A 23,599-nucleotide genomic window follows, 5' to 3' on the forward strand; every position below is an offset into this window, starting at 1 on the left:
TACCAGCTAAATTGCTCCTGGTATCACAACAAACGTTGTAACGTGACACCGCTATCCTCATGAATAAGAAATGTTTGACTTATTTATTATTCTGAAACTGAGAAGATTCTAGGAGTTTGCTGTGCTGCACAAGGACTTTCAGGTGTGCTACCTGTTCCCCCCCATTATTATTAATGAAGCTGTAGAGATGCAGGAAATTCACAGCCGAGTTACAGGAAGTTCTTTGAAGCAATATAATTCAGATATTTCCCATGCATTCTACAACTCACAAGCTGATGGAGTCCTCTGTATGCCCTTAGTGATGGCTTTGGGCCTAATTCACTCCAGGGTTTTGACAGAAACTCATGCTGCAGCTCTGCCTAAGAAGGCCAAAGCAATGCAAGCCACCTGTCACCATGACTCCTCTGTGGGGCCTAGATCTTACCAGCAGAGCTGTGAAAGGGGGTTAAATGTTCTTGATTGCTAACCTTGTTCTGCTTCCACATGCCTGTACAGTGTGAAGAAACAGAGGAGCAGGAAGTGAAGCAAATTCATTCCCCTGTGCCTCCCTCCTGTAAAAAAGATGTTATGCAGTAATCCTTTTGCCCATAATAAATCACAATAGACTGGAGCCATTCATATGCATAGTTTATCATGAATGCTCTGTATACAAGACTTGCCCCAGGTCAGTATTTTGCTTGTTCCAAAATGCTGTATTTTTGTATAGCATCAGAAATGATAGACATGCTGATGGAGTTATTTTCAGAGTCCCACGGGGACTGTTCAATAAATTAAAAGCAGGAAATCCAAGACATGTTAGCTCTTCTCTCTAACACCACCTGAATTAATTGGCAAATTGCTCTCTGTTGCATAGTAAGTGCAAAACACAACATATTGCAGCCCTTAATTGTACTGAGGCAGATAGATTGAGTGTTGTACAGTTTCCTTTGTGAGGATCTGCTGAATTAGACCTTAAAAACTAAGGTCCTGTGTGCTATGTGTGAGCATTAGAGATTCCCCACTACCTAAGGCAGCACAGATAGTGTGGTATTGGGCACATTACAAATGCTTAAAGAGACAGATAGAGGGCAGCTTTGATTAAATTAATGGAGATATCTTATCTCCTAGAACTGGAAGGGACCTTGAAAGGTCATCAAATCCAGCCCCCTGCTTTCACTAGCAGGACCAAGTACTGATTTTGCCCCAGATCCTTAAGTGGCCCCCTCAAGGATTGAACTCACAATGCTGGGTTTAGCAGGCCAATGCTTGAACCACTGAGCTAACCCTCCCCCCAAAACAACTAACTGTGGTATGTAACCTATTGTTTAAATAATACTCTGTAACATGACATCCTTAAACCATGATTTGAGGACTTCAGAAACTCAGCCAGACATTAGGGGTCTATTACAGGAGTGGATGGGTGAGGTTGTGTAGCCTGCGATATGCAGGAGGTCAGACTAGATGATCCCTTCTGATCTTTGAGTCTATGAGACCCCTGCCATCTGCAGTCTTCCACTTGGAGAACTTTTCCACCACAAACAGTTTAGTTTAGATTGTCCCCTCCTGCTATCACACACCTGTTAATCCTTGACATCACATACAATTAAAGCACCTGAGGTGAGCCAGGGAGTCAGTGTTGCCGTTCTATGTGCACTGCCACCATCCAATCAGCCCTTCTCCCACAAAAAGGTTCATTTTATTTCCGTAGGCAGTTTTGTGTCCTCAGGTTCCAGCTGTGATTGCAGCAACTGCCTGACTTAGCAGACTCCACAGGACAGGAAGAGAAAAACCAATCAGAACAGCAGGGGGAGGCTAGCACTGCAAGCAAACACACACACACACACCTCCCTGCTGTGCAAATCAGACAATTGATCTTTGATTTCTAGCTTAGTTTAGCCTGAATTCAAAGGAGGAAGCTTCATGTAAGAGAAATTGTTTACGATTTTCTGCCTGCAGTAAATACAAAAAATTTTTTTCAAAACAGCAGGACTGTTATTAAATGGGGGCTCAGACTATGGTGATGTGCATGGTATAAGGGAGAAGAAATGTTTCATTTGCAAGTAGGAAAAGGAACTATTGTAGGTATTTAGAAAAAAAGAAAAGAAAAATACTAATACTAATTATATTCCATTTTAAATTCTAAAATACTAAATACTAATATTATTTTGGGGGGAATGGGTGGGGCAACATGATGAGCTCTGTTCTGTCCCAGGGTACTCAGATGAGCAGCTTGATATCCTTGTCCACAAGAAACCATTGACCTCAAGAAGGATGATGATGGTTTCAGGGAGGCTGCTGCCACTGGAATTTAGATATCAAGGGCATCAGCTGGTTCCACTGCACACTTTGATGACTGAACCATCAAAGCCATCATAGGCCCCCAAAAACTCACCTCAGATCTCTGGGGATAAAGTAATGCCTATTTTTAAGGCCTCTGTATGATGCTGTGGCTGAGAATCCAGATTGAGAGGTGCTTGCTGGTCCTTTCCAATCACTCCCATGCAAAAAGTTATAAAAACCAATAAAACTCTGAGGCTGGGCATTACTAGTGCCACAGGGATTGGAGGTTTAAAAGAGGCAAGCTCTTTGCAGGAGAGAGGCCGGGTCAAGGTTATGTTGCGGGACAGATCCAGCAATCAGGACCCCATTGGTGATGGAAAAGCTAATCCTGTCAGGATGTAAGTCTGAAAGTATGATGACTGCAGAGCCGGTGCTAGACATAAGAAGACTAAGCAATTGCTTAGGGCCCTGAGCAGCTCCTGGGGGGCCCCTATTCGCTTTTTATTATGTGTTCCATGGTGGTGGTGGGGGAAATATACCTACTTAGGGTGCCCAATGGGCTAGCACTGCCTCTGGATGAATGCCACCTACTAATGCTAGTACCTCAATGGGAACTGAGGCCAAACACCACTTTGCAGGATCTGGCCCTTGGAGGGGATTCAGTAGGCTAGTAACACCTACAAAGGAGTGTGGAGTAGTTGAGTGTCATGGAGCTTCTTCCTCTCAGCCTCTGATCTAAAACAGCTTCAGAAAATCCATTTTCACATCTGGGATTGGAGAATCTCACCCATACAGCCTCAGGTATCATAGCTACAATTAACTCAGTCATGGCCATTTCAGTTTTGCTTTAGTAGCTTTTTCCTTCTTAAAGTTCTCCTTCTGGCACTGAGCAGCAGCCTGACACAATACCTGCTGGGCCATTATGCTAATTGGCAGCTTAAATGTTTTAAGGAACTGCAATATTAGTTTACCTCAGCTTTACAAAGGTACATTATTTAACAAACACACACATTGTAGCCTGCATTCCAGGCCACCTTCCATGCTTCTTAGACAAGGCAATGGGGAAATACTGACGATTTAAAACATTACTATGTTTTTCAAATGCAGCTTCATGATTTAATTTTACATTTTGTTCATAACATTCTTGATCATAGCATATTGAAATGATTATCTTTCCTCATGAAAATTAAAATTCCAAGATCAGTCAGGTGGTGTTCTGCTTTACAGCATCTCATATTGAACTACATTGTATGCTATCTGATACATAAGCATTTGTAAAATGAGCTACATCATATTCATTTTAAATGCCCATGATTTGGGGCCTCATTCTCCAATCATAACCTAGACCTGGTGTAATGGAATTGAGATGTCGACCCACTGTTTTGAAAAGCAGGGTGATTTAGCATGCGCTGTCTATTTGCTGTGTATGTGCAAGACCGCACATAAGAGTAATTGTCAAACATGTTCTTAAATGTGAGTCCCTGATGGATGTTGGGCTTGGGTGAGAGACAAGAACAAGGAACTCACAATTTGGCCCTATTCAGAGTTGAACCACCCCATTTGGAAGGGATCCTGTGTGCATGGATTCTCCTCTTTCTGTGCAGAAGGCCAGGGAGTGTCAACTCTGCAATGCCATACGCTCTCCCATGTAGTTGCCCACTTACCGGAACTGCACATGGACAGAGCTCTGGAGAATTCAGGAGGTGGAGCAAAGGCAGATGGGAATGGAGCAAGGGAATGGAGCTTCTATTTTCAACACCATCCCTTACAGAACATGGACTTTCCTATATGGAAATCTTGGCAGAAGGTAATACTGCTAGAAAGTATATTACCGCCCTCTTGTCTCTCTCCAGGGAAGCTACTGAGCAGTCACAGGGGACTGAGCCAATGGAAATGAATTTGGGGAGCATCAGCCAGTCCTGTAAGACAGCTCCTGTTGCAGTGCAGAATCGTGTTACATTCTCAGATCTCCAAGATCTGAAGGGTTGGGAGTTCAAAAAACAAATACAATATACTGGCACAAACCAGATTTTTTTGTAACAAGTACTGGTTATTACTACAGACCTTCTTATGCATGAACAGAATTGTTTGCTAATTTCCAGTCAGTAACGCCTGTACAAATCCACTGAGGGCAACTGGGTTGTGCACGCACCTCTGAAAGAAACAGTCCTGATGATAATGTATAAAAAGGAAAGAATCCTGCTTGACTTTCAGATCCCTGGCTGAACTGGCAGGGCTGGTACTTAACTTTTTTTTTTTTTTTAACTTTTAAATGGCGCATATTTGATTTGGGAATTACTGAGAGACAATAAGCATGGACTCATACAATGCGACTTTTGCAGAATTACTTTTCAGAGCAGAGTCATGCTTCAGACAGATTAGAAAGCTTTAAATACAGGGAGCCAAATTGTGCCCCCTGCTGTGGTAATGCAGTCCAGAGGAAGTTTGAGGAGGACTTTGCCTTTGGGGAACAGCTCACTGTGCAGACAATTGTTCAGGCTACCCCATCCTTTAGGATTCTCCAGGGCTCGGTCCTGCAAAGTACTGAGTGCCCATACCTCTTAGTGACTTCAATGGGAGTTGAGGATGCTCAACACTTTTCTGAAGATAAATCACCCAGCTCAGTGACCTGGATGGACAGGGTCATTACCCTGCCTGTTCCTCGTTCATTTAAACCAATGTGCATCCCAGAAGTGCATGGAGGAAGCACTCCCAGAGTTCCTTGCAGTTACTACTGATTCATAGATTTTAAGGCCAGAAGAGACAATTAGATCATCTACGCTGACCTCCTGTATGACACAACTCATAGAATTTCACCCAGTTACCCCTACACTGAGTCCAACAACTTGTCTGGCTAAAGCATATCTACTAGAAAGGTATTCAGTCTTGACTGGAAGACATCAAGAGATGGAGAATCTACCTATTTCCTTGGTAGCTTGTTCCAGTGTTTAATCACCCTTGGTCTTAAAACTTTGGGCCTTATTTCTATTGTGATTGCTACTCATAGTTTGGCCTTGAAAGGATCTGCCTCTGCAGGTAGGCCCTAGCAAGCATGTCTGAAGTGCTCTGGTGAACCAGCAATGTGTTGATTGGTTCAAATAGATGCAGAACTTCCTGGTACTGAGGGGCTGAGCACCTCCTGTCATTCAGTGAGAGGAAATGCTACATCTAGTTAAACTGGTCCAACTCATTGGGGCAAATAAGGTTTAAAAACTGCAGCAATAGGACTGCATGCCCTTTTTAAAAAAAGCAATGTATTTAAAATGTGTTGTCAATAGACTAGAAAGATGCAGAAGGAAGAGATCATGAAAAGCTTGCAGAGCAGGGAGCTGGAGCTGAAAAGATTTCCATTTCCCTTCTCATAACTATCCTTCGAGGTCTGGGCCCCCCTGAAAGTATAATCCTGTTTGTGCCACTGTTTGCTATGCTCCCTAATTGGATAAAAAAAGAAAGACAAATCCAAATCCTCTGATGGCTATCTTGGGAATATCCCCAGAGATTAATGAAAGACATAGGAAAAAAACTATTTATAAGAATTATTTTTGGATGTGGCTATGGAGTTGGAGACTAAGGAATTCAGAAGTACCTGCAGGTTGGATATATGGACAGGATAAGCCAATTACTTTAGAAAAATGGTTATACAGTTTGAGACAGACGGCCAGACCTCCCTTTGCCAAGTAAAGATATTGTCAGATTAAAGCACTGCTCATCATTTGGTATTAAAGAGCTAGAAATAGCCCGCTTCTATTTTATTTTGCCTTGAGAGGGAAATTCTTAGTCTTTGATATTTTATAGCAAATAATATGGGATTGATTTGATATTAGTAGATGCATTTGTGATGTGTGCAGAGTCAGGCAATGTGCCTGGTCCTACTGAAGGCAATGGCAAAACTCTCTTTGACTTTAGAGGGAGCAGAATCCAGGCCAAATGGTTCTCTGTGTTGGTAAGTATTTCAAGGGAGGCCAGAATTAGAAGAATGGGGAGCATTTGAACAGGGAGATCTTCTGTGTACCTGAGCCAAAACATTTGGTATATAATGTTAAATGCCAAATTTGCAAAGGAATTGTTTTGCCCACATGGTGATGTAGAGATTGTAGTGCTGCCAAGCCCAAGTGTGCAAAAATCATGAGTCAGGCCTCAAAGAATCACAAGATTGGCTTATAAATCATGGGATGAGTTTGACTTCTGACTCCTTGGCCTTTAGGGCACACTCTGCCCATGCTTTCAAGCTTTTCTCTGCAATCACGAGAACTAGAAACTTAATTTTTAAAGTAAAAACTGAGAATCTCCTCTGATCACATGAATCCAGGAGTGGGGGCTTTAATAAAAGCCCCAGATTTCACATTGGCCTAACTAGGGCTGCAGGGTTCTCAGTGTCAGAAGATACACTTGAAGGAGAATTGCAATGGTGCAAGCAGCCATAACCCCCTCTTTTCCCTTGACCAGTGCAGGCCCTAGAATTGGTGTTTGGGCAGGGCAGGATTAGCCAGGGTATCAAAGTATGTAATGGATTTCATATACAGCATCCTCCAGTGGAAGTATAGCATCCTGGCCACAGAGACACAGGTTTGCCCTGATGAAACCCTCAGGCTGATCACCAGTGAAAAACTGTCACTTATTACCCTTGGGCTGAATCCACCTTTGTGCCCAGTGGCCTATTCTGGGGGGGAGGGGGGGGGGGCAAATTAACCAATGCTTGGGCCTTGCTTCATCATTCTAAATGGATTGGGCCTCTGTTTGCCCTTCTATTAAACATTCATATTGTGGTAGGCAACCAGGCCATGACCCCTTTGTGCTGGGTGCTACACAAATATATAGTAAATAACAGTCCCTGCCCCAAAGAGCGCCTAGATTTTAGCTCTTGTTTTGCCTGCAGGAAGAGATCTATAAATCTCTCAGAGAGGGCCCTTTTTAGTTCAGGATGTTTGCACTACTCCTATAATTCCCTATCAGAATAACTCAGATGAGAATTTGCTTTACATTTAAAACATTTGTTTTGTAGCCAAACCAAACCATTAATATCAGGCTGTGCTTCATTAGTTAACAAAGTGATATTTAAGAAGAGAGCCTATTTTACTTAATGAAGTTAATGGTTATTTTAAGAAGATATTTGTCTCCTGTGTATTTTTTTTTAATTTCAAACCACTCAGCTGCATAATTTTTTGACTAGCTGTGGAATAATCTAGGTGCAGAAAAATGTGTATTTTTAATCTGAGACAATATTTTTTCTTTTGTCTTTTAATTCAACAATCATTTTAAAATAATTTTAAATTAACATTTTCATGCAAAATACATATACTCGTAAAGGGATTTCAGCTGCCTTCACTCACTGAGGTACTGGAGGTGCTTGGGCATGCAGGACATTGGGGCCCAGATCCACAAAGATATTTCTATGCCTACACTGCAATCCACAAAACTTCTGCTAATCCGTTTAGGCACCTAAACTTTCTTGGTGTCTAAATTATCAAGGTAAAAATTCCCTAGGCAACTATGTTCCTGCCTCTGGACATGCACACTGCTGCCTTACTCTAGGCATATGGATGCCCATCTCCTACCTAACCCCCAGAGTGATCCATGAACTGGAGAAAGATAGGTTGGTGATCATGTATCTTGTGTGGGGGGCACAATCTGGTGGGCGTGCTCAGAGGCTGCCTATAGGATCAGGTCCCGTTCAAAATTGAGGAGGAGAAAGGGGCCGGGGTGCCTACTCTATAACTTTTACCCACCTACACCTCCTTCTCTTCCATTTTGTGTGGAGTGAGACAGGTGTCTAACTCATTCTCACAAAAAATGACTTAGGCACCTAAGCAACCTGACTCTAAGAAGGGGTTCCCACCTGTTGATCACTAGCAGAGAGAGGTGCCTCCCTGCAGCCTGGACTTTGGTATCTGTCTCCATGAGAGAGGCAGAGCTTAGGATATACCCCTCTCCTTGGCATATCCCACTGGCTATCTTAGGCAGCTCCCTGCCTAGCCTGCTAAGGATATGGAGCCCATTCTAATGTGTCTGTCTCTCCCCATCCATTGTAAAGGATGCCTAGATGTTTAACTCAGGGTTTGCGGATCACAGTGTTCCTGTGATTTTTCTAGGTGCCAAAAATCTAGGCTTGGTCTGTTTTTGGTGAAAATAGTCAATGACTTTCAAAGTGGGGATGGGTTACCAGCATCTCTTAAATAAACAATTGTTAGGCCCACACCCAAGATGGCCTAGTCTCTAAGGTGCCACGAGGACTTCTCCTTGTTTTTGCTGATACAGACTAACACAGCTACCACTCTGAAACCTATCATGATATAGATAATCTCTTCAATTATCATCTTGTCTCTAACCTTCCCATCTGTAGTTAGTGAGCAGCTCTGGACATTTTTGGAGTCCTCAGTTTTCCAAGACTCCTCTCCCTGACATTTATTATAGAATTTGTTATAAAAATAGATGATCAAAATGGTCCTCAAAATTGGGATTTCAGTAAATGTAAAAAGGCAGTAATTGGGTTTGATTTTTAAAAAAGCACCAAAAAAATTGAAAATAAAAAGGCTGTTTTGAACCCTGTGAAATGGAAACAACTTTGAAATTTAAACAAAAATGTTGCAAATTTTAAAAAATATTGTTTATCTGCTCTACTTGTGTTCAGTCCTTTTGAATCTCTCCAGAGCTATTTGTGCCTTTGTCACTCCAGGCTGGATTATTACAATGCAGGGGCTACACTTGATGACCATGCAGAAACATCAACTGGAGCAGAAAGCGGCTGGGGTTTCTTTCAGGGAATCTGTACTCCATAATCTGCACAAGCTTCCAGTTTATTTCCCAGTGCAATTGAAGGTGTTGGGTTTGATATATAAATCCCATTATGGTTTGAATCCAAGTTAATTTAGAGACCACCTCTGTCCTCTCAATCTCTCCTGACAGAGAGATCCTTTTAGGTGCTCAGTCTAATAGCCCCTAGATTTAATGCCATGGAGTTTATAAAAGGGAATCTCAGTGAAGGGCTCTCAACTCTTTAACTCACTCCCCAGGCTTTCTGACAGAGCCCAAGTTTATTGATCTCTAAGGCACACTTTAATGTTCACCTATTTGCAATGGTTTGCATGGGTCAAGGAGATATATTTTGGAGTGGAGATTTTTTGGATCCTTTTGATAGACCTGGCTGAATCTTTTAATGGTCATTGTGCACATTAATTATTTTCTTAATTACCAAATGTCTTTCAGTGTTGTCCAGGCAATTGGAGAAGTCTGATAAACACATTCTATACATTAAAATAATAAATGCAAATATGCCTCCACTAGGAACTGGACTGAGGCCACTAACTCAAATCACATATGATCCCAAAGAGCTGGTAGATGGAAACAACTTTTCATCACCCCTGATCCAGGCTAGATGCAAAAGGCTCTGTATCCTATTAACAATTTCCTGACCCAACCAGCCCCTTAAATGTGATTACACAGATCACACATCCAAGACCTTCAACAGGGGTTAGGGAGCTTTCTTGAGTTACTAAAGAAAATATCTGGCAGAGCCTAAATGTTTCAAAAAAATCTGTGCATTCAATGGGTAACTCTGGAACTGGGTTATGCTCGATTATTTATTATGGCAAATGATACTTGTGATCAGAAGAACAATTGTCTATAGCATAGACAAGCTAGCTGATAGTTTTCCTGAAGGATATTTGCTTGGGTATAGAGAGATGAGTATTGTTTCCTATAATAGACACCAAAAGGGGAGGAATTTGTTGAGTTATGCTGAACGAGTGGATGGGGGAAAAATATTATCCAGAGAGATAAGTGTACTCTTTGTATTTAATTCTTAACACAATAGTGTATCTTCTGCTGCCTAGATGCAATTTCTTATTTATTTATTTGCTTATTTGTAGATTTTTCTGTGGTACACGGCAGTGTGGTATTTGAATGCCACACAAATAATTAATCCTCACAAGCCCTCCCTTTAGGTAGGGCAGTATTATCTCAATTTTACACATGTGGAAATTGCAGCACAGAGATAAAGGGTATGTCTACACTTGGAGCTGAGGGTGTGATTCCCAGCTAGAGGAGACACTCTCGCTCCCATTGAGCTAGCTCCCTAACCATGGAATGTAGCTGGGAAAGCAGGATGGGCCAGTTGCCCCAAGTACATGCCCATCAGTCATGTGGGCACAAACTCAGGGCAGCTGACCCATCCCACAGCTCATGCTGCTGTGGCTACATTCTATTTTTAGTGTGCTAGTTTTATCAGAGCTAATGCAAAAATGTCTCCTAAGCTGGGAATCATACCCCCATCTCCTAGAGTAGACCCACCCTAAATAACTTGTCCAGGGTCACACAAGACATCTGTGGCAGAGCTATGATTAGAGTTTGGTACAGGGACCCTTGTTCTGTGTGTGTGTGCAGTGCCCAGCACTAGGATTCCAGTCCCTGACTGGGGCCTCAAGGTGCTTCCACAATATAAATAAATATAATAATTAACAATTATAATCTTAATTTGGTGATTTAAACCCAAGAGCATCCGTCCCCTCTCTTCACCATTCTAGTGATGCTCATGTTAGAAGTCTCTAAGAAAGATTGGATAGTGTAAACCTAATATTTCTTCTTCGTTAAAAAGAATATTTATTTTATGTCTTTAACCTCGTTACTTTTGCTATGTCTGTATATAACAAATAATCCAGAAGCTATAAAATGGTGTTCTCTAATGCAGAGCATGCTGTGTGCATGCTAACTAAGAGAATGTCACCCCTCTATCTCTTAGGAACTTCTAATGTACCTAGGTAATGATCAGAAGTTTTGAAGAAAGTACAGAGCATTTAAAATAAAGAAAAGCTTCCTAAACTATATTTCTGTACTCATCCATAAACTGCATTGAGAGTCAGAGAAGGGTGATTTGGAAGAAAACCGACTGTGACATCCAAAGGAATGGCGCAGCAAATATGATCCCACTGTGCCCCGAAGAGATCAGGCAGGGCCTGAGGTACAGTGGGATCATATGTGCTGCCTGTACAGTCTTAAATATGGCCTAACTTCTGAGTGCTTCATGCGGCCACCTAAATACACTTAACACAAATGTATGTTTTGCATGTTATATATTTATTTTCCTCCTCGTCCTGTTTTTGTTGCTTTATTATTTATTGCAGATTGTTGTCTCCCATTTTGTACATTGTATTTGCTATTCTTCTTTCCCTTGTAAAATATCAATGTTATTAAAGTATGCTATAAAATAATACAGCATGCATAATATGGCCAAAGTAATATTGCTGTGGCGAGCTTCACTTTAGGAGCTTTCCGAATTTGTTTGAATGCTTAATCTTACAACATTAACACTAGTGGTAGCATTTTTTTGCATTTATTACGTTTTAATTTTAATTTATTTTAACTTTAGCTTATTTAGGATACAATCTGCCATGAACCTCCTAAAAACACTGTTTTCATTGAACTGATCCCACATACAGCTTTGAGCAATACTGTACATTGCTGCAGAAATAATGTTTATTTAAACCTGTGTTACAGCAGCACCCAGAAGTCCCAACCAAATCAGGGCCCCATTATGTTATGCACTGTGCAAACATGTAGAAAGAGACAGTCCCTGCCCTGAAGAGTTATAGTCTAAACAGACAAGACAGATAGAGGATGGGAGGGGAGACAGCAGCACAGAGAGACAAAGTGACACCCAAGGTCATGCAGCCAGTCAATGATACATTTCCTTTCCCCTAAACTCATTTTAATCCCTTCCTGCTGATTTTCTTCTTTCCCCATCCCAGCATGCTTTGCTATCTTTCCTCTTTGCTCCTCCAACACACACACACACACACACCCTTCTCCATAAAACATTTAGGATGAGAGTTTCAAAGCTGCTCAAGGGATTTGGATGCTTGGGGTATCAGCGAAGCCAAAGTTTGGGAGGGGTGGGAGGAGAGAGGAGTTGACTTTAGCCAATTTTCAGGAAGTGTCAATATGTCAAAGAGGTTAGTTTCACCTACTGCTGACTTAGGGTCAGAGTAGGGCCATTTAATGGACCCATGCTACCCCAGAGTGGGAGTCCGAGAGAGATGACGTGGAAGAAAACCAATTGTGATCATCCAAAGGAACCGTGCAGCACATATGATCTCACTGTAGGCCCTGCCTGGTCTCTCTGGGACGTATGTACTAAATTTCACAATGGGTGTAGTGGTAATAGCCAAAAATTTGCCAAATCCAGGTGCTAAGCCAGTTTTTGCAGCTTTTTCTGAGCAAGATCTGTTGCTTCCAGATTTTTTTTTTTTTTTTTTTTTTTTTTGATGGCATGGCAAAAGTAATGCTTGTTCTATGGGCTGGTGGTACAATTTTTGAAGTATGTGATCAAAGAAAGTTTGTCTGGATCCACGTCAGCTCTGAGTTTTTGGGACACCTTTGCACTGGGGCGCATCAGGATCTAGATTTTTAAAGTGCAACAGAGGCAATGAAGCTTGTTCTTTTTTTATGGTGGTAGAATCTGGGAAGGTAGTAGTGAAAAAAATGGCAGGAGCCAGCAGAAATCGCATGCCAGATCTGGGTATTTGTGGTGCTGCCGCACCAAGATAGGTCAGGGTCAGGATGATTTTTTTTTTTTTGGCACAATGGAAGTATTTGCACTTCTTCTCTGTTTAGGCATTAGAATTTGGGGGCCAGCGAGTAAAACTGGCAGGAGCCCGTTCTGGGTGCTGCACCTGGGGCTTTGCTGTGTTGTTTCCAGGGGATGCAGCAAACTGCAGGTGTTTGAGGTGCAATGGGAACACTTACGCGTGTTCTCTATTTTGACAGTACAGTCTGGGGGCTTGGATTGCTACAGAGCTCAGCACGACCCAGTGGAGCCAGTTTTCACCTAGATCCATTTTCTGATAAAGCCAGCGCCTGCCGCTCACCCAGAGAGAGGAGCTGATCCGCTGCTGCTGCTATTAGTGCAAAGCTCCAGTCGTGGCAACCGGCCTTGCTGGCCTCACATGCACACCGCTCTGCGGCCAGCCAGAGCCCTCCTGTACCTAGGAGCTGCCCGTGGACTGCAGGGAGCAGCTATATAGGGCGCAAGCCCCTTGCCAAGCTGTTGAGCGACTCATTATCCCCAGGCGGCGGAGAGGGGGGGGAGCAGGGGAGCCCCCCGGCTTTGCTTGGGATTGCAGGAGATTAGTGGGGCAGTTTGCTCATCCCCCGGGCGGAACTGCTGCTGCGTGCTGGGGGCCCGGAGCAGACTGGTGAAGCCCAGGAAGGGGCCCTGGTCTGGGGCAGCGTAGAGCCCCACACAGGGAAGCTGCGCGCAGAGCAAAGCAACTGGGAAACCCGACACTAGTTTCACTCCTCTAGTAACCCCAGGCCCCGGGGTCTTTGCATGAGAGCTGCTGCATGGGCAGGGGCTGCCCGAGCAAGAGAGGAGGTAGCAGGAGCCCGCCCCCCACCCTAGCTGTTGCCCAGGTGCAGGAATCCAGTGGGTAGGTCAATGCATGCAGCTGCTGCCGAGTCTCCTGCCGGTCCCTGCTCTCCCACAGGTGAGTGACCCTCATTGTTTGCTTGCTAGGTAGTGAGTAGCAGCAAGGGGCTCAGTCGCTCCTTGCAAAACAAGCAAGCCCCAGCATGCTGGGTATGGAGTGAGGCTGTTCAGGGGAGCTCCCTAGAGGGGAAGCTGCTCGAGGAGTGTAAACCGTCCCGAAGAACACAGGGCAAGGGGGGAAGCAAAAGCTGCTTCCATACAGCGAGTGGGCTGGAGCTCGCCCCCTTGTTTAATAAACGTCTGTTAAGAGGATAAAGTAGTACAATGGCTCCTGGTGTTTTGCATTTATAATCAGCATAAATGACGTTACATAAACTACCTAGCCAACAAACGCACCTTAGGTAATGCCTCTGCTCACGTTAAAAGGATAAATCTTCTTTGAACTGAAGTTGCCTGTAAAACAGTTTTGGCTTCGATATGATTGTTGCTGTATACACAGAATGCACCTTTGCACAATGCAGGGAAGAGTGAAAAAGCAGAGAGGAAAAAAGCCTTGTTAAATGACGTTTAAAAGCGTTTTACGTCTGGTGCGAGAAGTTTTCCGGTTAACTGATAATAGCAATGGAATTGACCTTGCAAATAGTACAGCAAATGACTTGTTTACAGACCTTGACTTTGCCTTAAATCGTTAACTCATCAGTCATTAACTGCTGGTAATCTGCAATGTCAAAGGGATTGTTTCCTGAACTTTTTATCATCAGAACCCTGTATGATGTGTTCTATTCCCTTTGTCACTGTGGTGTTATTGGAAATAAGCTTCTGGAGGGGAAAAAAGTGGAAAATATTTGGAGGGGGGAAAAAATGTCCAAAGGGCTTGCAAATTATTTTGATCCAGAAGAGACTGAAACTCTTTTTTGCATGGCCACGCATGCGAATTAAGACAAGCAGTGTGTTAGTGGAACTATTAATTTTAAATGTAAATCTGGAACTTTGAGATTGTATTTTATTTTCCAGTTGCTTCCTCCACATGCCATGTAGATGTTTACATCGTGATTTCTTTATATATTGATCACTAGCACATTTTCTTGTTGCCTTTAATGTCTTCCTGATTTTGCTGTCTAATGATTTCAAGCTTTGCTAGAGGTGGCTGATAAAGCTAACCAATTCTTCTTGAATCATTGGTGCTTGTCAAAAGTTTTGAGAAATAGACAAATGGATGTGGTTATTCATACCATATTGATTTTTGACATTATAAACATTTATTGATTTTTTTTTTTTTTAAAGTCAGCTTGTGGAACTCTTTGCCTGAGGATGTTGTGAACACCAAGACTATAATAGGGTTCAAAAAAGAACTAGATACATTCATGGAGGGATAGGTCCGTCAATGGTTATTAGCCAGGATGGGCAGGGAAGGTGTCCCTAGGCTCTGTTTGCCAGAAGCTGGGAATGGATGACAAGGGATGGATCACTTGATTACCTGTTCTGTTCATTTCTTCTGAAGTGCCTGGCATTGGCATTGTCCACTGTCGGAAAACAGGATACTGGGCTAGATGGACCTTTGGTCTGACCCATTACGGCCGTTCTTATGTAAAACTAAGCAATGCTTTAGCTCTGAAAGCCTTGAAAAATTTCTCTTATCACTTGCAATACTTTTCTGTTGGGAGCCACACAATGAAAAGGATAGGATTCAGTTCATTGATTGTTTAATGTCACCTCATTGCGTCTAGATGCACAAGGTCCAAATAAATTTGGTAACATCACCATTCCAGCCTTCCATTATTATCCATAGTTTCATTGGTTTATGCCCTGGCATAAACATTCTCTGTAGCATGACCGTTGGCATAGAAGTCTTAAGATCACTTTATTTTACAAGTACAAAAAAAATATATTTTTTTTCCTTTGGTTTTGTTTTTCCTGTACTCTTCATGGGACTAAAATGGGAATTATGTATGTATTTAGGGCCTGCTGTAGCTGTAGTTGACATCAGACTGTCCACTGTGCAGCCCCATGCATGAGGTTAGATTAGTGGATATGCATGCTCACAGACCTTGCCACCTTTGACCCCCATTACTTTGGAATCCCCCTCCATGATCCTATCATGGAGGTACATGAATATGTGTAGGCTGCCTGCATGGCCTATAGTCTATCCCTTAGTGTGCAATACAACCATTCTGGTGGGGGGGAAATGGGGGACAAGATGGAACCTTTCATGACAGTGCCTTTAGGGATGAAGATCAGTTGCCCTCTGGGAATGCTCAGGAAATAAATGGAGCCACTCAAGAGCAGCCCTGACCACTTCTGCTACAGTCAACAGGCAAGTCAACTTTTCATGAAGGTAGCAGAGACAATGTCAGCCAGGACACCCAGTCTGTATCCATCAATAGGAGAAGATCCGTACCAATGTCACCAGTGTGGTTTCTGAACCATATGCAGGACCCTGACAAGGGGGTCATGGAGACCAGAAGCATCTAGTTCAGCATTTCTCAAATGCGGGCACCAGGGGCTTTTCTTGTGGCCACAGCCTCCTAGGTTGTGATGGGGGAGGGGGACAAAGCAGCTGCCCTTCCCCAGGGCCACCAGCAGGGGCTAGTCCTTGCTCCCTTCTGGAGCCACAAAGACTGTAGGAGCAGGCAACAAGTGTGAGTTCCCCACCTTCCTAGGAGTGGTGGTGCTCGGGCTTCAGCCCTGGGGTGGTGGGTGGCAGGTTCTGGCCATGTGGTGGTGGTCTCTGTGACCCAGTCGCAGGGCTTCAGGCTCCAGCCCCGGACTCATCCCCCCATCACCCCTGGCCCTCCGCTCCTCCCTCCCCATTTAGGGCTTAATTTGTCCCCCCAGCTTGCCTGGGCTGATTAAGTCTGCTGTGAAAAGTAGTAGATTTACTAGCTAGCACATCTTTTTATTTATTTATTTATTTTAAAATCAACCAAATAAAGCAAAACATGCAAAGCACCCTCTGTTTCTATTTTGTTTAGGTCCAGTTAAAGAATAGAGACAACTGTACATTATTTTTATTATTGAGTCTGGGGAAAAAACCCTACTAAATACATTACAATGATTTGGACATGAATATGTGCATATTTATTTTTTCCTAAAATTAATTATTTTAGGAAAAATTGTGAGAGCGACCACCAGCAAGAGTTCATGGCCACACTCCTGAAGTCACCAAAAAATTTGTTGTGAGAACCCCCTCTAGTTACTCTGTGAATTGTCTTGCAACCGCCTTATCTATATATTAACCAAAAATGGAAGGTTGCCCACTGGATGACATCTAGCATTGCCAGCATCAGACATTGGTTTCTTGAGTAAAGATCACACAACAGCTTCCTTTAAGGAATCAAGCACCATGCCTTCCATAAGGGAAGCCTGGGCAATCTCCTTCAGCAGTGGACCCAGTTCAGTTAATTTGGTTTGGTCTCCCATAACTTTTGAATTATGGCCATGGAATATGTTGCCTTTTAATGAGAGAAAATTAAATAGAAAAAAATTACCTAACCATGTGCCATCTTCCTTTGTGTTTCATTGCCGTATTACATTGGGTTGGGCTACCCTTGTTGCTGGCCCCTGCAAGGTTGAACTGTTGGTATCATGGCAATCTCTGTGGATGGTTCCTGGCTCTTCAAAGCATCATTGGTCAAAGCCCAAGTCTGGCAACTCATCCATCTGACTTGCTATCTTCTTGATTTTTGGAATGTTACTTGGGATTATTTATTTGGCAGCTTCCCAAGCTCTAGCTTTTTTCTGACATTAGTATTTTATTTTTATTCATGCAAGCAAATGGTAATCTAGTGGACTAAACATAGGATTGCGTTCTGGGAACTGTTAATTTTTTACTCCTGGTTTGCTATGTGACTTTGGGCAAATCACTAATCTTCTCTGGAGCTCAATTTCCTCATCTGTACAATAGAGATAAAAGGGTGATATTCTCACAACCAATCCCATGAGTTATTCCCTCCCCTGGAACCCAGTAGCTGATGTATTTAGATGTTGGTCTAGTCAAAGGACATTTAAAAAAGTGAATAAAGATAATTTAAAGGATCATTATGGCTAAAAATATCTTCTTCAAAGGCAAACTATCTGAAATTAAGTCTAATACTTTGGGCTCAGTTGTGCCCCCAGGTATACCTTGCTCGTGCCTGACGACAGCAGTAACATCTCAGATAAGTAAACAAGAAGTTCCTGTATCCCATGAATGGCTTTGAAGGTAGAAGGAAATAAATTTCAGGATGAGGTCTTCTCAGTTCTCTATAGACCCAGTACAATATATGGGCCACTTGCTTGGCCAAAATGACACAATGATAATGTCCTTTAAATGAATGGCAATCAAAGCTTTTATTTTTTCCATATCAACCTCTACATATTTTTTTTGAAAGTTGCTTGTCAACAACAAAGATATTGTTACCCAGGGTTTTGCTGAACCCAAAGCGGTTGGTACCTTTACTCTTTGCGAGGTGGTGGCAGGACATAAATCAATGGGGATATGGCGCATCCAGTCAAGAGATAGTTGATGGAAACAGGCAAACCAAAAGTGCTTTCACTCAAAGCCAGAGGTGAAAGTAAGCCAGTACGCCATGCCAGACTGGACCGGCTTCTGCGGCGGTGATTTAAAGGGCCCGGTGCTCCGGCCGCTGCGGGGAGCCCCAGGCCCTTTAAATCCCCGCTGGAGCTCTGGCAGCCGGGCTCAGGCGGGGATTTAAAGGGCCCGGAGCTCCGGCCGCTGCGGGAAGCTCTGGGCCCTTTAATTTGCCCCTGAGCCCCAGGGCTTCCCGACACTTCTGCAGCTGGTAGCTCTGGGGTGATTTAAAGGTCCCGCCTATTCTGGTTGAGGCCAGGCCCCCGCTCAGGACTCCGGCATACCAGTAAATCCTTTAAGTTACTTTCACCCCTGCTCAAAGCGTCTACTCTATTTAGTTCCTAGCACTTACATGTGTCTGCAACAGGTTAGAAGAGCACCCCAAATTAACTCAGGATTCATATTTGCCCAAGATCTTGAGGAGGTCTCGAATGGATTTCTATAGATGTCCAGTGGCCAGCCTTCTGTTTGCAGGGGAACTTGAGAGGTGTTCAAGTGTCTCTAAAAAAAAAAAAAAAAAAAAATGATCAAGCTAAGTGTGGAGTTTTCTAGCTTGTCCAGCAGGGAATTTTCCATCAGTTAACCAGCTATATTTCACAAAGCACTAGTTAACTATTGCCATACTTTCCATCGTGCAAAACTGCATGCTTCGGCAAAAAGCTTAAATCAGGAAGGCACAGGATCATGTTTACTCCTCGTGCTCACTCGCTTCCCCCATCCCCTCCTGGTCTATTAGTTGTGCTAAGGCTTCAGAAAGAGCCTTTCTTGCTGCTTTCAGCAATGGGCATAACAATTGTTTTTCCAGCTGTGGGCAGTGGTCTAGGCATGTTACTGGGTTCTGGCCTATCAGAAATTTCCCCCTCCTACAACATCATCTTCATTTCTATGGAAAAACTTGAACTCCAGATAGTGGAGGTCCTTTAAAACAAATTGTAGTCATGATATAATGCTGATTCAGGGGTCAATTCTACTCTTATTGAGCTCAATGGAGATCCCTGTGAATTTGAAAGGGAGCAGGATTGGGAACACTCATTCAGTACGTGCTGGACCAGATCCTGTGCTGGTATAAATCAGTGTAGCTCCATCAAACAATTGTCTGCTGATTTACACCAGCTAGGGGTAGCAATCCATAATCATGGCTGAAACAATCCAATTTATATTTTATTGGAGAATTAAGTTATTTGGGCATTTGTCCCAAAGTGCTAGCTATTAGCTTGATGGATGTCACACTGGAGCTCCATATGCTTCTGACTTCTCTAAGCCCTGGTCTGTGCTACAGAGTTAGGTTGATGTAAGGCAGTTTACGTCGACCTAACTCTGTAAGCATTTACACTAAAATGTAGCTCTCACTGATGTAACTTGCCCACTGCACCAACTTAACTCCACCACTGGGAAGGGTATAGTGACTAAGTTGATGTAGTTCGGTCGACAGTGTCATTGTAGATGCTGCCTTGCTTGCATCGACTGTTGCTGCCTTTCAGAAGCTGTCCCACAATGCCCCACACTGACCGTTAAATAAGAGCAAGCATTCCTGACGAGGACACACATCGTCAACACAAGGAGCATAGTGTGAACATGCAAATGCAATTTAAGTACTGCAGTGGTTGTACGTAGACATAACTTAAGTCAACTTAATTTTGTAGGTAGACTTGTCCTAAGAAGCACTTACATTTACAGTAAATTTCCTTATAAATGCTTGTCAGAACAAGCACAAACCAGGGGCAGTAAGAGGAGTTAAGGAGCTTGTCTTGGTGGTTTTATTAGTTATATTGTGGTAGTGCTTAGAGGCCCCAATCTGGCTTCCACCTCCCATTATGCTAGGCACTCTACACATATGTCATCTTGCCCCAAAGAGTTTACAAGCCAAACATTCAACAAGAGGCAGCAGGTAGAGAAAAGCTGCTGTGGAGAGGACAGTGACACGTTTGTGTTTGGTATGAGCTGCAGTCACAGCATAGCCCCTGCCAAGTGGTTTGCAGGCATCACAAAGGTAGTGCGTTTTAAGGAGGTATTCGCAGGGGTGACATGGGAGAAAGGGCAAAGGTGCCTGAGGGAAAACTGGACTAGTGGGTGTTGTAGGCTAGCCTTGTTGGCAGAGTAGAAGTAGGGGGTCAGCAGCTGTTAGTGTATGAGAGTGGCAGCTAGGGTGATGCTAAGTTGTGGCGGTGCCTTAGTGGTAAAGACAAGTTACTTGTTTTTGCAGTCGGTGAAGGTGCGAAAGTGAAGAGCCAGCAAGATAATCTTAGTGGCAGCACTTTTAATTTAATTTGAAGGTAGCAACATTGCATTTGTCAAGGCCAGAAAGGAGAAGGTTATAGTAGTCAAGAGACAAGATGATGAGCCTGGACTGGAGTGTTTTATCTGCACAGACTGAATTTCCAGGGGTTATTTTGAGGGTGGGGAAGGAGCTGGTATCCGTTATGAACTCCCACGGTGTAAAGCGATTAAAAGTCACTGAATGCTTGAACAAGGGTTTTTATTTTTATATTTGATACTGAAAGTATCAGATGAAAATCTGTCCTTTATGTGCAGTCAGGGGCGCTCGAACAATTTTTATAGTAAGAGTGCCGAGAACCATTGAACCGAACTGTAAACCCTGTATATAATGGAAACCACTTCAAGTCGGGGTGCGGTAGCACCCAGCATCTATGTGTGCAGTACACTGGAAAAATCAGCAGAATAGTAAATGTGATCACAATTTAGAATCTGTCACACTTGCCAGCTAGGTTACTCGCAGGCTGTCATTCATTCTAGCTTGACATACTTTATAGCTTTGCTGTGGGCTTTCTTTATAGTAATGTTACAATCTATGGACCTAAGTTTCTATTAGATAAACATATTTCATTGAGCTGTCATGATGTAACCCAGGGATCGGGAACCTTTGGCATGTGGCCCATCACGGAAATCTGCTGGCAGGCTGGGATGGTTTGTTTACCTGCCGTGTCTGCAGGTTCGGCCGATCGCAGCTCCCATGGGCCGCGATTTGCCACTTCAGGCCAATGGGGGCTGCAGGAAGGGCGGCCAGCACATCCCTCGGCCCGCACTGCTTTCCGCAGCCCCCACTGGCCTGGAACGGCAAACTGCAGCCCGTGGGAGCTGCGATCGGCTGAACCTGTGGATGCTGCAGGTAAACAAACCATCGCGGCCCATCAGTGGATTTCTCTGACGGGCCGTGTGCCAAAGGTTACTGATCCCTGATGTAACCTGTGGCCTGTTCTCCATCCCTCACCACAGTGTGTGATGGGTCTCTCTCACCTGCCAGGCAATCCTATTTTATCACTTCTACCATAACGTGGTAGCCTTCTGCTAGTCTCAATCCCTAGAGGCAAATATGGATGAATCAGTTAATTCCAGCTGCATTTTATTAATGGCTCGGAAATTTAATTTAGCCATTTGGGATGGCACTTCCATACACATGCTTTTTCCTATAAGATTTCATTTGCCCCCTTGCCTTATCAAAGAAGGATGGCTTTTTGGTTAAGGTACTGGGCTGGGAGTCAGGAGATCTGGTGTGACAGGTTGGATCACAGAAACCCCCTTGGGGCTGCCAACTGATGTGCCAAGACTACTTTTGCCCCTGCTTTCCTTGCCAGTTTGGGACTCCAGCACCCTGTCTTGTTGAGCCAGACACGCCCGTCTGCTCCAACTCAGACCCAAGGTCTGAACCATATACCCCACAGCTGCAGACTTAACTAAAAGCAGCTTACAGAAGTGTTCCTGTATATAACACTCAGATGCCCAACTCCCAATGGGGTCTAAACCCCAAATCAATTCATTTTACCCTGTATAAAGCTTTATACAGAGTAAACTCATAAATTGTTCGCCCTCTAAAACACTGATAGAGAGAGATGCACAGCTGTTTGCCCCCCCCCTTGTATTAATACATACTCTGGGTTAATTAATAAGTAAAAAGTGATTTTATTAACTACAGAAAGTAGGATTTAAGTGGTTCCAAGTAGTAACAGACAGACCAAAGTGAATTACCAAGTAAAATAAAATAAAACACGCAAATCTAACCCTAATACGGTAATAAGAGTGATTACAGATAAAATCTCACCCTCAGAGATGTTTCAATAAGTTTCTTTCACAGACTGGATGCCTTCCTAGTCTGGGCACAATCCTTTCCCCTGGTACAGCCCTTGTTCCAGCTCAGGTGGTAGCTAGGAGATTTCTCATGATGGCTCCTCACTTTGTTCTGTTCCACCCACTTATATATCTTTGCATAAGGCGGGAATCCTTTGACCCTCTCTGGCTTCCCACCCCCTCCTTCTCAATGGAAAAGCACCAGGTTAAAGATGGATTCCAGTTCAGGTGACATAATCACATGCCAGCACACAGGTATACAGGAAGACTTAGAAGTAAAACAGAGCCATCTGCAGTCGATTGTCCTGGTTGGTGGGAGCCATCAAGATTCCAAACCACCATTAATGGCCCACACTTCGCATAATTACGATAGGCCCTCAGAGTTATATTTCATATTTCTAGTTTCAGATACAAGAGTGATACATTTATACAAATAGGATGGCCACACTCCGTAGATTATAAGCTTTGTAATGATACCTTACAAGAAACCTTTTGCATGAAGCATATTTCAGTTACATTATATTCAAACTCATTAGCATATTTTCATAAAATCATATAGAGTGCACTGTCACATCTGGGTTCTAGGCTTGTCTCTGCCCCAGACTTCTAATGTGATGTTGGGCTTCACATCTCTGTGCCTCAGTTCTCCCTCTTTAAAGTGGAGATAATGCCACTCCCTTTCTCCCACCCTTTGTCTGTTCTGTCTAGTAAGCTCTCTGGGTCAGGAACTTTCTCTTGCTGTGTTTTGTACGGTGCTCAGAATGGGGCCCTGATCTGGGTTGGGTCTCTATGCACTACTGTAATACTAACAATATTTTTGTGAGTGTAAGAGGGGTACCTTCCCCTTTAAGGGTCAGAAGGCCTTGTGCCTGTCAGGGTGTGGGATTTAAGAGGAGGAAGGCCCAGCAGTTGAGTGCTGGCTAGGGAGGAGAGCAGACAGACTGTTCCAATGAGAGGTAAATAGCTGGTGTTAAGCAGGGGATTTCTCATGACTGGCCGCCTCTTTCTTCTGCTCCACCCCCTTTTATCACTTTGGCACAAGGCGTGACTCTTTTTTGTCTCTCTGGGTCCCCACCCCTCCTTCTAAATGGAAAAGTACCAGATTTAAGATGGATTCCAGCATCATGTGATATGGTCATATGTCCTGTGAGACCCCCAGCCTCCATTCTTCCTGGGCTGGCCCACACGTACACAGGAAGGTTTGCAAGTAAACAGAGCCATTTACGGTTCACTGATTCTGAAGCACCCTTAATGGCTTCTACTTAATA

At 43.5% G+C, this 23,599-nt stretch overlaps 1 protein-coding gene across 20 annotated transcripts in view; it reads left to right on the forward strand.

Annotated features, from left to right (window-relative positions):
* Nucleotides 1–23,599, forward strand: part of MYO3A (myosin IIIA) — a 351,398-nt gene that overhangs the window by 139,190 nt on the left and 188,609 nt on the right. For 7 of the 20 annotated variants that reach the window (XM_054020725.1, XM_054020740.1, XM_054020726.1 and 4 more), the window contains exon 1: nucleotides 4,011–4,066. The exons of the other annotated variants lie outside the window; for them this stretch is intronic. In XM_054020725.1, coding sequence (XP_053876700.1) covers nucleotides 4,034–4,066 — 33 coding nt within the window. In that variant the 5' untranslated portion in view covers nucleotides 4,011–4,033. Of the gene's footprint in view, nucleotides 1–4,010; nucleotides 4,067–23,599 lie in introns of those variants that run through there. 20 annotated transcript variants of the gene reach the window in all.

The sequence above is a fragment of the Malaclemys terrapin genome, chromosome 2 (genome assembly GCF_027887155.1).
Source record: "Malaclemys terrapin pileata isolate rMalTer1 chromosome 2, rMalTer1.hap1, whole genome shotgun sequence".
Lineage (NCBI taxonomy): Eukaryota > Metazoa > Chordata > Testudines > Emydidae > Malaclemys > Malaclemys terrapin.